This window comes from Athene noctua, chromosome 5 (assembly GCF_965140245.1).
Source record: "Athene noctua chromosome 5, bAthNoc1.hap1.1, whole genome shotgun sequence".
NCBI lineage: Eukaryota > Metazoa > Chordata > Aves > Strigiformes > Strigidae > Athene > Athene noctua.
In genome coordinates this window covers 1365743-1378231 of record NC_134041.1, presented here as the reverse complement: position 1 = coordinate 1378231, position 12489 = coordinate 1365743, and the positions used below count along the sequence as shown (strand labels likewise).

At 54.3% G+C, this 12489-nt stretch overlaps 1 protein-coding gene across 1 annotated transcript; it reads right to left on the bottom strand.

Annotated features, from left to right (window-relative positions):
* Positions 1-4166: 4166 nt before the first annotated feature.
* Positions 4167-11161, bottom strand: PTGER3 (prostaglandin E receptor 3). The gene is made up of 2 exons (XM_074907101.1): positions 10283-11161; positions 4167-4820 (listed from the first exon to the last, which is right to left on the bottom strand). The coding sequence occupies exons 1-2, from the start codon at positions 11159-11161 to the stop codon at positions 4533-4535; spliced, it is 1167 nt and encodes a 388-aa protein (XP_074763202.1). The 3' UTR covers positions 4167-4532.
* Positions 11162-12489: the final 1328 nt, after the last annotated feature.

Below are 12489 nucleotides of genomic sequence, written 5' to 3'. Positions count from 1 at the left end.
TTTACCCGCGTTTCGCAAACCAGCGCCTCGGGTTTACGCTGCGGCCGTGCAACCTGTTTGCTTTCAGATTCAGGTGCTCGGAGCGATAGTGATCAGCGCCGGGATCCTCCATCCATGCGTTTCACCCCGTCTGCGAGCCGGGATCACAGGGTTGCTCTGGCTCTGCTAAGCCAGGCTTGATGTTTTAGTGCCGGTTGTTGAGGCGCGGGGTGGCCACTGAAGGGAGGAGGGTGAAAAGGGCAGCAGGCACCCCGATACCTGGGGCCTGGTGATGCTCCTGCGGGACCCCCCGGTTGTGCTGCTCGGGGGTGGCAGGACCCACCTTGGCGGGGCTGGAGGAAACCAGCCCAAGGTGTTTCACCGCTGTTGGGCACCAGCTAAGCCGGGCTTTGTGCACAGCAAAACGAGCTGAGCCTGGGTTTGCTCCCCACGCGCATCTCTGGCTGCTGGCAGGTGCCTTCGTGTGCTCCCATGTGAGGGGACCCGACGTGGGGCCGCAGAGCGATGCGGGACCCTGCGGAGCAGACGCAGCCCAACCCCCCCGGGCCCTCGGGTGTGTTGCAGTGTCTGTAATCTGGCTTTGGTCTGTCTGGTACAAGGAGCGTCCCTTTTCCTGGGTCAAATCTTTCACCAGAAATGAAAGATTTCAGTGCGGCGGCGGCGGTTCACTGCCAGCTGCTCGCAGTGGCACACTCACAGACAAAAACGAAGTGACGGTATTTCCAGTTGCACAGCGTCATGCTAGGCTGAGAAAATTTAAAGCAAGGTCCTTGTGACGCTCTCAGCCGCAGAGCACCGATTTCAAGGTGCCCATCAGCCCGTGACTGTTGACATTAAGTCCCGTGCCCGGCGGCTCAGGCTCTGCCCCAGCTGCAGGAGAGGTTTACACAATAAACAGGTTTCTGCCCTGGGCACCCACCCACGGGCTGCTTCGGTAAGTCCTTTCCGGAGGATCCCTTTTCCCGGGAGAGTCTCCTTCCAGGGCTGTAGCTGAGAAAAGCTGTAACTTGCAGGATGGGCTTTGCTGGGCATCTCTCGCGTGTGTAGTGGCTAGTGGCCGTTTCTCCGGGGCTCCTGCAGCGTGGTACCACGGCACAGCGATCGCTCTGAGGCCCTCCAGCAGCAGGGAACAGGCAGGGCGTTTGGAGAACAGGGAACATTCGCTGTTTCTGCTCTGAAGGTCATTTAAGTTCGGAGAAACAGATGGTGACACTCCACCAGCTCAGCGGAGGAGGTGGTGGGTTGGGTTGGCCCATCCTAGTGATGCTCCCAGCGCCTCTTCTCTATGAATCTGCTTTAGGGGCTCGACAAGTTCGTGTGAAAATTACAAAATGTAAGAAAAATAATAATGTAAATAATGTAAAAAAAAATAATAAATGGGAGCAGCCTCGGTGAGAGGGGCTGCGGGTGGGCTTCTCCAGCCCACGGGCTGGGCTGCAGCTCTCTGAGGTGTGAGCTCGGCTCTAAATAATAATTCATGCGTGAAGACCGACCTTACTCCATCCCCTCGTGCTTTTGGGTGCAGCTCTGGGGGAGCAGGGAGGAAGGTAGGCGAGCACCCCACGGCTCCACTCGCCCAGGGGGACCCACGGCTCTGGCCAGGCTGTTTGAAACTGTTGGGACATTGTGTCCCGGGCAAGAGTGATCAAGGAAACAGAGACCGGTTATGCTGCTGAACTTTTATTCCGACTGATACAACACACGTTGATTTGGTACACAAACAAGCGAGTTTTTAAGGCAAACAACGAGCTCAGAATTGTTTTTCCATGCGCTACAGTTCCCGTAACGGCTCTGACAGAAGTACAGCATGTTAAAACCAGTATTAGAAATACCGCTGTAGTGGAATTATAAATACACCACATAAAAGGCATCTTTAAAGACACGCCACAAAAATACACCTTCCCATTCAAACAGGTAAATGGGAAATAAAAGCTTTCATTTATGCTCAAGCTCTTTGAATTCCTTTTTGAACGTGCGTTCCTCCAGCCAGGCCCCGGTTCAGCCGCCGTGGCCGGCGAATAGTGCTTAAACTCCTTTTCTGTAAACAAATGAAAAGCAGGCATTCCTTCCCATTTTCTAATATTTAAAGTAGCTTCATATTACTGCGCCCAAAGAGGGACACGATGGCCTTTGTCCAAACTGTAAGTGTCCCGTTTTGGTAAAAAAAGGCACGGCGCAGCAGAATTATTTTCAGTGAACTCAAGTGGAACCACCCCCGACGCCGACACGTGTCTGGTTCCCTGGAAGCGCACGAGGGTCCCTTCCTGCGGCTGCGGGCCCTGTCCCGTGATGGATTGAGGGTGGAGGGGAACCACCAGCCCCTGGCTCTCGCTGCGGAGTTCTGACATGAGGGGGATCCATCCCCTCTTCCTCACGGAGCTTCTCCCTCGCTGTCCTGCCCGGGGCGGGGACCCAGAGCAGCCCCATGCTCCCTTGCTGCTGCGTGGAAATTGTCTTGACGAAGAACGACTGGGACTGATTGTTAAGGTCACCCCGACATATTTTACAAGCATCTGGGTTTATTTGTTTTAAACAGCTGATGTAGATAAACTGAACAATACCAGTCCTCTGGACAGAAGAACGGGCTTTTTACATGCCAAAATAAATTTAAAAAAAAAAAAAAAAAGTATGAATCCTGCAAGGCACTTTTTCAAAGAGAATGAGTCAAATTCCCGTTTCAGGGCACTCCCCACAGCGCTGGTTGGTACGTGGGGCGGGGCGGGGGGGCGGGCAGCACCCTCGACGTGCAGGCACGGGCAGGTGGGAGGCTCGACGCCAGCTGGAAGGATGGAGTCGACTCGTAACTGAAAGAGGAATTGATGTCATTAAATTGAAGAAGAGAGGGGTACTGGTCAGAGAAAGGCGGCTCCTCACGTGATGGGCCTCTGTGGGTTTAGGCTGGCTCTTACAGCGAGACAGTAGCTTTTAGGCCACACTCAAACGCCACCCAGATAAAATTAGATTTATGTAGACAGTGGCTTCTGCTGTCAGCTTAATTATTTTTGTTGGACTGATAGGATGATAAGGAACGAGACAACGCGGTAGCAGAACAAGAAAAGTCAGTAGCCAGTCTCTCTTTTGAGTGGTTACTTTTATAAACGAAGAGAAATGAAAATAAAGGTTCCGTGCAGAGAAATTCCCAGCAGATGCAGGATTACCTTTGCCTTTAAGGCACATACCATACAGGTACAACTACAGGATATACTGCGCTTCACTGTATTTGCATCTGATTTCACCCAAGAGGCCGTGAAACGGGAGCCATTAGAGGCTATCACCTACACAGGGGTGAAGAAAAGAAGGAAAAAAATGTAGCCCTTTAAAAAATAAACTTCAGATGTGACACAAATGTGTTAGAACTCAGTTTTCTGCTAAAACCTGAAAGTTACTTGGGGGAAGGGTCTAACGCACACGCTTCTACCCACCTCTTCCAGTCTGCTTTATTTTAAAAATTCCCAAAGCTGCCACATCTCTCAAATTTGTCTTTTCAGAGAAAAGAAGAAATAAACTCTTTTGGGGTACTATTTTGGTCACTTTTTAGGAGATTTTAGTAATGAAGAAGTTTTGAGTGACGTCCCCGTTACTTAAAAAATCATTGGATGCTCTTTTTATTCCCGGACAAGGGCATTTCCAAGTAAAACAACTCATATGAAAACAGTACTTTTGGCTTTGTAAACCTCTGCCATTAATCTACAGGAAGAACATTTACTGTCTCTTACCACCTGTTTATCACTCTCTCCATCTGCTCGAAGCAGTTTTATAGTCTGCTTTGCAACAGCAATTCTGGTTATGCCTGGGTATTTCATAGGCTGCTACTTAAAAAAAAAAATTAAAAAATCACAGATTTCTCACTTGTGTATTTACCCCACGGCTACGTCCTCCTCAGCAGACGAGCTCACTTTAGCATCCGCGCAGAACGAGCTTTTATCAGGACAAATCCCTGTGTCGTGAGACTCGTGCTACTGTCAGTCCTCGGAAGAGAAAGATGTACCAGCAGCGGTACCACACGACCTTTTCCGTTTTAAGCCACGGAAATCCGAATGAAGCCTCCTCATTCTGTCTTCCTTTAATTCTGGGGGGTTTTGCCCTTTTCTCCCCCCAGAAAAAAGGAGGGAGAAGGACTCTATAAAGTAGATAATCTTAGTATCAACATATATACCAGAGCGGGTCTCTTCAGCAATTTAATCTGTTGAATCTGTTCCAAGTGTTTCCCAACAGGAAAAACATTTTTTTCTAGCTTAACACAAGAAAACTCCCTCCCAACTCCACTTCAGGCACACAGACCACGACGCTCTGCACCTCGCTTAGGAACGGCTGTAACAACAGAATGTGGAAACAAACCCAATTCCTTCTCCTGTATTTGAGACCTTTTGGCACACTGGCTACGTAATTATTTGGCATTGTAAGTCCACCCAGTAATACCGTTTTCAGCTATTTATGCAGGTGCTAACATGCTACGGATACCCCAATTCACAGTAAGATTTAAAGCTACTCGCTGGCAAAAGTCGTTTCCATGCAAAGGGATGGACGTTCCTTCACGCCGCCGTCCGTCGGATTTCCTCCGACAAGGTGATGGATCTCTCTTTCCACTCGTTGTTGGAGCACTTGGAGACGGCGTTGGCTGCTTGACAGAACTTCTGGAGGAGGATCTTTCTGAGCAGCAGGTAGACCCAGGGATCCAGGATCTGGTTTAGCGAGGCCAAGCGCACCGCTGTCAAGAAGAAATTGCATTCCTTGTGCAGTTCCGAGCTTTGGGCTTCACCGGAGAACCCCTTGCAGTGCTCGAACGATGTGTGGCTGAAGATCATCTTCAACATCGTAATCTACGGAAAGTTGGGAGGAGAAAGCGATCTATGTTAAGCCGCTGTTATCTGTACATCACTATCTGCAAATATCCCCAAAGGCAAACACCTGACAAGGAGGTTTTTTCCCTCCCTCATCCTGTGATCTGAGCAAACACGCACTGGAGGAGCAGCTCAGTGTGTGTGTGTGTGTAAAGTGAGGGATAAACACGGGAGCTTTCAGCTGTCGGTCAGATTTATTTCTAGATCTCACCCTAAACCGAGGCAGCACACGCTGCTTCTTCGCAGCAAGCTGGGCGCTAAATCCTGGAGGTGCAGGATGGCCTTGGCTAGCAAAGGAAATTATGGACCTTGCAAAATTGACTTAAAGGGACTCATTTTATCAGTGTCATATTATCACAATTACAAGGAACAGCTGAGTAACTCAGGACGAGTAGAGCTCTTCAGAATTATGTTATGAACAGTAAATGTCAGAAAAAAAGAACTTCAAATACAAAAATATCTTCTTTCTAAAGCTGTTTTACTCTATAACTTCTAAATTTTAGAATTTGATTTTAAGGTAAATTATTCTGCTTATGAACTGAGCCAAATTAAAAGGGTTAATAAAGGCGTTTTGGGCTCGGAGTCAAGAAAACATTTTAAGACAACAGAAAAAAAAAATCTTTTTGTCAAAAGCCACAGACTGCATTTTGTGTTAACCTGACCTGTCTATCCTCCCTGCCCCCAGCGAACTCTGATGTATTTAGACACGTTTCCCACAGCATCCGAACTGGCACGACCGAGACGCTATTTTACACCGTAAAACGTTTCACACACGTTTCCGAATGTGATGTCTCCCGTGCCTCGCAGCACGGACCAGCAAGCTCTGGGCCGGGAGCCGAGAGCTGGCTGCGGGTTGATTTTGGGGGAATTAAATGGTGTCAGGCGCGGTGGGATCCTGATTTACACCGCTCGTCAGGCAGCGCAGGGCTGGCGGGGTCCTGCTGCGGGCGGCACGTGGCGGAACACGAGCACTGGTCAGCAACAGCCACTCATTACTCAGAAAAGCCAAAGAAGGGGCAGCTCTGATGAATACTTTCACCCCAAAATGTGTACTTTCAGGTAATTTTATCACTTGTAGTGCAAAGTGTCAGCGGAGGTATGTACAGGCAGGAGGGAGGATCCATTTTCCCACAGGGTTGCTACAAGGGTTACGACCTCTGACAGATAAACTGAAGATGGCTCTGCAACGATTCAACCGACTAAAAGAACAACTTTGTACATCCTCATCTCCCGAATTAAGACATAAACCTGCTTTACAGCAATCGGTGCCATGAGCTCCAAGACAAGGCTGCCCTCACTCTCCTGGTACAGACTCGAAGGCGAGTCACGGCCAGGGGCTGCCACAGCCCGCAGGCAAACCAGCGACCGAGGAGGAGCCCGGCCTGGGGGTGCCCTGTTCTGCACCTGCTTCCCTCCTCCACGTGCTCCAGCCACGGCAGCACTGGCTTTGTCACCAGGCTGCTGCTTATTTGGGTAAAAACCCTGGGAAGGCTTCTTTGGGGGGTATTTTTTTTATTCAAAGCCGGTGTGAGCGTTCACCAGAGCTGGTGCTGCCGTGCTCTCATACCCGAACGCATAACCATGGGGAATACGAATCCCATTTTGAAAGATGTCTGATATAATTTTCCACGGTTGAGTGGGTATCTACTGCCTGAAGTTCCCCCCCTGAGCTTTCCCTACCAACTACAGCTGCTCAAAACCACATCACTTCAGAGGCTCTACAGAAAAGCCACATTCCACCCCGCATTGCAAGGCCTCCGCCAGGAGCTCATCGCCACGGGGACCCGAACGCCTTCTGAGAGGGCGGCGGGGGAACCCCCGCGCTCGGAGAGGCGGCTGCGCCCACAGCCCGCGCGGGTGCTCGGGGCCGGCGGGGAGGTGGAGCTGACGCGGGGCCGCACGGCTCAAGGTGTCTCCTGGGTCTGTCCAGGAGATGGATCCTGCCCGTGACGGGTGACACTCGGCTGCGCACCAAAACCACGGCCTTTGCGAAGGGTGAGGAAAGGGGCAGCCAGCCCCGAGAACACCGCGAAGAGCCCGAGGGACGAGCCTGGCGCTCAGCCCCTCGCGGCCCTGCCCAGCTCCTCGCTGCAGCCGCTCCGCAGAGCCCAGACAACCCGCAGCAGCGGGCGCATGACCCGCGGGATCCCAGCCAAGGTTCTCCCCTCCCTGCTCCAACGGCTGCCTTGGGGCGCAGCGTCAGCCAAGAGGGTCACAGCCAGGCTGCTGCTGGCCCCGGGAAGTCTGAGCAAGAGTGAGCAGGGGCAGAGGCGACGGGGAGGATTTTTTCAATCAAAGGGATGTTCTGGCTGACAGATCAATAACCACGTGTTGACTTTGGAAAGACTTGGCTGAGGCTGGAAGGCCGGGCAGCTCGCAGTGCAAAGCACAATTGGTTTTGTTTCTTGAAACAGAAGCAGTTGAGGATTCCATCTACGACATTTAATTTAAATAAAGATGAAAAATAAGCAACCCTCGGTAGGACTTTTTAAAAACTAGAGATAGATACAGATCAGACCACATCGAAGAGCCGCTTGTGCGCCACACACACACATCCACAACGCCACTGCTTCCTCCGCCACCTTCGCTACGGTCAGGGTCAGGGTCAGGGTCCAGGATCAGGGTCAGGGTCAGGGTCCAGGGTCAGGGTCAGGATCGGGGTCAGGGTCAGGGTCAGGGTCCAGGATCAGGGTCGCTGTCCCAGCTCGGCCCAGGCCGCCCGCAGCTCCTGCCCGTCGGGGACGCTGCGGGGAGCAGCCCAGCCGTGGAAACGCCCCCTGCCCACGTTCCAGCCGTTCCCCGGCCCCTTCTCCCGGAGCAGCTGGCCGAGCTCTTCCTCTGGGAGCTCTGCAATCACCCTCGTTTCGCCGACTTTGTTTTCTTGTTCTTTTGTTGGTGAAACCATGGAGCTACAAAAATATCAGGCTAATAAAACACATTTCCCAAGCAGACAACGGCTGCTTATTTTTGGTCTTATTGCATAATATTCCTTTACTGGAATATTTGTTGGGCCAACAATCGCTCTACTGGAAATTTGACATGTTTGATATCCCTAGAGGGTGTTTACCGTGGCCTGTACTGGTCTTCTAAATGAATTAAGACTGCAAAAGGTAGAGGAACAACAGCAGGTGGAATAAAGTCAATGGAACTACACAATTTAAGCCCATTAAAAATTTGGCTCAAAACGCATATAGCAATAGAGTTGATAACTGCATTTATTCAATTAGAGTAGATAAAACTTTACTGTCATCACTGTATGCAGTTTTATGACAACATCAAACCTCCACTGCTCTGGTTTTCAAACGTACAAAGGTGTGATTTGTGAGATGTCGTTACAGTGTTTTGAATAAAGTTGGATAAAAAGTTGAACAAAGCACACAGCAACTTTCCGGGGCTGTTCCCTAGGCTCCCCAGGTGGCAGCCAGCCCTGTGACACACTGCCACCAGCTTCACTTTAGTTGTAGCATGCGTATAAAAATGCTTCCACCAACTCACCCCATTCACGGATCCCTCCGGCGGAGTGGGGGCAGCTCTGCCCGTCCCACTTCTGACCGTTAAATCTCCAAAAATGCCATGGGAAGCAAACCACCGAGAGCAAGCCCTGCACCCTCCCGGATTTTTCTGAGCGCTCGGGTTCTGAAGGAAGAGGAAAAGTGTCCTTCATCTCAGAGATTTTCTCTCGATGCTGCAAGGCTGGTTAAACCCTCCACGGCCCCCAGGGCTGGTCGAGGGAGCTGGTTAAACCTTCCTCAGCTACGAAGGGCAGAACCTGCTGCCCAGCAAAGCCTACAAAAGCAAGGAGGGAGGCAAACACGCTGCCTTCAATTAATAAATGCCTCTTTGATTACGGACAAGCATGCAACAGTTAACTCCTGGAAAATAAAGAAATCCCAGCGTCTCCCCGCGGGATGTAACGGCAGACGTCAGCGGGACAGCAGGACCTGCCACAGCCACGTTAAGGGCCAGGCAAAGGTGTCTGGGGCTGCACGGAGACACAGAGATGGTGACGGGGCACCTGCCTGGTTTAACTTGCCAAATCTGACATTTCTTGGGGTTTGAGGAGCAGAACATTCTTCTTTGGTCTCAAGTACCCACTAAATTTGCAGTGTGGTTCCATAGTTGACTTTTGTCACAAGCTGTTGATGATCTCTAGAAAGTTAACTTAGAGCCTCTGACTTCTTTTGGGGCGGGGTTATTTTGGGGATCTGATGGAATTTGAATTAATTTACAAGGATAACATCTATAAATTAAGCTGTTTTCTATTTTTACCTTATCCCCATCGGCCATTAGCTTTGTCAGCCACTCCTCTCGTCACAGCCCCGTTTATGGGCTCAAGTTCTCTGTGCACAAGGAAGAAAAATCCTTCTCTGGCCATCAAATACCTTTCACATAACTTCAAAATGACCACATGTAGCTTCAGCCCTTTCCTGCTGATGGATCCCAAGGAAACTTTCCAGGAATCATACTGTCCTCTGACAGCAGAATAAGCTGGCTTTTTAGACGGGGTACCAGGCTCCTGGGTGTGCCCTTGTCCCCTAGGGCAGACGTGGATTCAGCCCCCAACACTCCTAGATCATGAGGAGGGGTTTACCCGTTGGACAAGAAAGAAAAGTCATAAGTGAGGAATAACACAGCAGTGGGAAGAAATGAAAGGATCCTTTAGAAAAATACAGAAACCAAAAGCCCAGAAAGCTGCCGTAAATAAGATACAGTGAGCAAGCTGCTGAAAACCAGGAGGCACTCACGAAGCCACAAGTCGTACCTTTCCTCATAAAGCACTGAAGGGAGTTTTGCTACAAGGTGGGAACAAATAAAACCCCATAACCAGCCGATTCCCATGAGCACAGGCTCCATCAGGGTAAGGTGTCGACAGGCTTCCCCACAGGTTCCCCTAAACGAGGGACAGGCTCCCCCTGCCCGGACACCCTCAGACCCCGACGGCGCTGCAGGGCGGGTGGAAGGAGCTGGGCAGGAGCCCGTGGCCAGCGCTAGCCGCCCCCCTGCCCTCCCCTCCCACCCTGCTGGGTGCCTGCGGCTCTGTGCCCCCAGCACTGCCAAGTTCAGTGCCCCGTTCCCAGAGCCACGGCCCCCTCCCCTCCTGCCTTTCTCCTCCGTACAAGTTTTCCTCGGGGGTCCCTCCTTGTCTTGTTTTCCCAAACACGCCGTGCTTGGGCTGTCCTCTTGGACCTTTTTTCCTCAAGGTCCCTCCTTTTGACCCCGGTTTGTCCTATTTTTCCAAAAGGCCATCCTCTTGGACCGCTCCCAGCCTCTCTCCTACCAACCCGACATCCCCCGGGCTCCGTCCCCGTCCCCTCTTCCTTCCCTCGGGGCGCACCCTCGGCCACCCTGTCCCCGCATAACCTGAGCGGCCCAGCCCAGCGGCTCTCGGGGCCACCCTGCCCTCCCAAGGCTCAGCCACGGCGGGTGGCCGGGCGACCTACCAGCAGTGGTGACCAGCAGGCCGAGAGGACACACATGATCCCCAAGAGCTGGATCAGCGTCTCCGTGGTGATCCTCCCCCACTGCTTGCTGGAGCGCGAGGCGGTCGCTTTGGTCCGGCAGCGGGACACCAAGGCCTCGATGGTGGCCAGGTTGCAGGCCACCGTCACCACCAGGGAGAGGAGCCCCAGGACGGCGAAGGTGGAGGCGAAGAAGAGGCTCCCGGTGAGGCGGCTGTCGCCGGTGCTGATGAAGCACCAGGTGCCGGGCCACTGCAGCGCGTACTGGCCCAGGCCGGCGATGGGCAGGAGGGCGAAGGCGACCACGGCCAGCCAGACGCCCAGCAGCACCGTCCTCGTCACCCGCGTCTTCATGTGGCTGGCGTACCAGTGGGGCGCGCGGATGGCCAGCGTCCTCTCCACGGCCATGGCGCTGGCGATGAAGAGCGGGCAGAGGCCGAAGACCGTCATGCTGAAGCCGAAGAAGGCGCAGAGGTGGCCCGAGGGGTCGACGGCGTCCCAGGCGCGGTTGGACAGGTAGACGGAGATGACGATGGGGCTGGTGAGCAGCTGCCCCAGCAGGTCGGTGAGCGCCAGGGAGCCGATGCAGAGCAGGAAGGATCGCTTGCGCCGGCTGCCCTTGGCCCGGTAGCTGCGGGACACCAGCAGCATGGCCAGGGCATTGCCCACGATGCCGGTGATCATCATGGTCAGCGGGAACGCCACCGACACGGCGCCGCAGCCCTCGGCCGCCCGCCCCGTGCCGTTGCCCCGCTGCCCCATGGCGCCGGGCTCGGAGCCGTTGGGGCCGTGCGGGCACTGCGGCCGCCGGCTCGTCCCGGCCGCCCAGGGCGGCGGAGGGGCGGCGGGGGGCCGGGCCATGGCGCCGCGGAGCGCGGAGGCGCGGCCGCTCGGCGGGCGGCAGCCGGGGTAAGGCGGGGGGCGGGCGGCAGGGACGGCCCCGACCGCCCCGAGGGGAAGGGACAGGCGGCCCGGCCCGGCCCCGGCCCCCCCCGCCGCGGGTCTGGGCGCCCGGAGCGGGGTTCCCGGGCGGCCGCGGAGCCGTGGCGGGGCCCGGCCGGTCCCCGGGCTCTGCTGCCCTCGGGCGGCCCCGGGGAGGCCGCACCGCGGGGAGTGGGTTCAGCGTCGGGCCCCCCACCCCAAAAAGGCCATTGAAGGGCTCGAGCGTGGCCAGAGAAGGGCAACGGAGCTGGGGCAGGGTCTGGAGCACAGGTCTGCTGGGGAGCGGCTGGGGGAACTGGGGGGGTTCAGTCTGGAGCAGAGGAGGCTGAGGGGAGACCTCCTGGCCCTCTGCAACTCCCTGCCAGGAGGGGGCAGAGAGGGGGGATGAGTCTCTGGAGCCAAGGCCCCAGCGCCAGGCCCCGAGGGAATGGCCTCAAGCTGCCCAGGGCAGGGTCAGGCTGGCTCTGAGGAAGGATTTCTGTGCAGAAGGGGCTGTTGGGCGTTGGAATGGGCTGCCCAGGGCAGGGGGGAGTCCCCGGGATCCCTGGAGGGGTTGAAGAGTCGGGCTGAGCCAGCGCTGAGGGATCTGGGGGAGTTGGGAACGGTCAGGGGGAGGTTTGTGGTTGGGCTGGAGGAGCTCCAAGGGATTTTCCAACCCAGACGGTTCTGGGAGGTGGGGGTGCCCATCCCGCTGCCCGGGAGCTGCCTCGCACCAACCCCTGACATGTCCCTGTCCCTGTCCCCAGCCGCTGCTCCAGGCCGCTCTTGTGTGCCGAGGGCTGCACCTGCCACCTCTTCTCTCTTTCCTTAACTCTCAGCACTGTTTTAGCACCATCAGGCTCCACCACGTCCTTTTCCAGGCCGTAACTGGCTCGATTAACCACAACTGACTCGACACCCCCGAGAAGCGGGTGACAGAGTACCCGACAGCCAGAACAGCCCCTGCGTGCAGCACCTTCGGCTTTCTGTCATTTCTGCGTTCCCAGGTCTCTGGTGGGACCCGGCTTCGCTCCCGGTGGAGGTAACAACTAGTCAGAGAACCCCCCCCAACCCTTGTCACAAATCCTTGTTCCATGTCACAATAATTCCTTTACCTACCAGCAGGAATTTCTCATCTTCCTCTATATAATCAACTACATCCAGGGATTTAAGTAATTTTTGCTGTCAGAGTTAACTATTTTAATAAAGTTCTAACAGCTGTACAGGTTAAAAGTGCCATTAACAAAGTCTAGTTTAAACTACTGCCC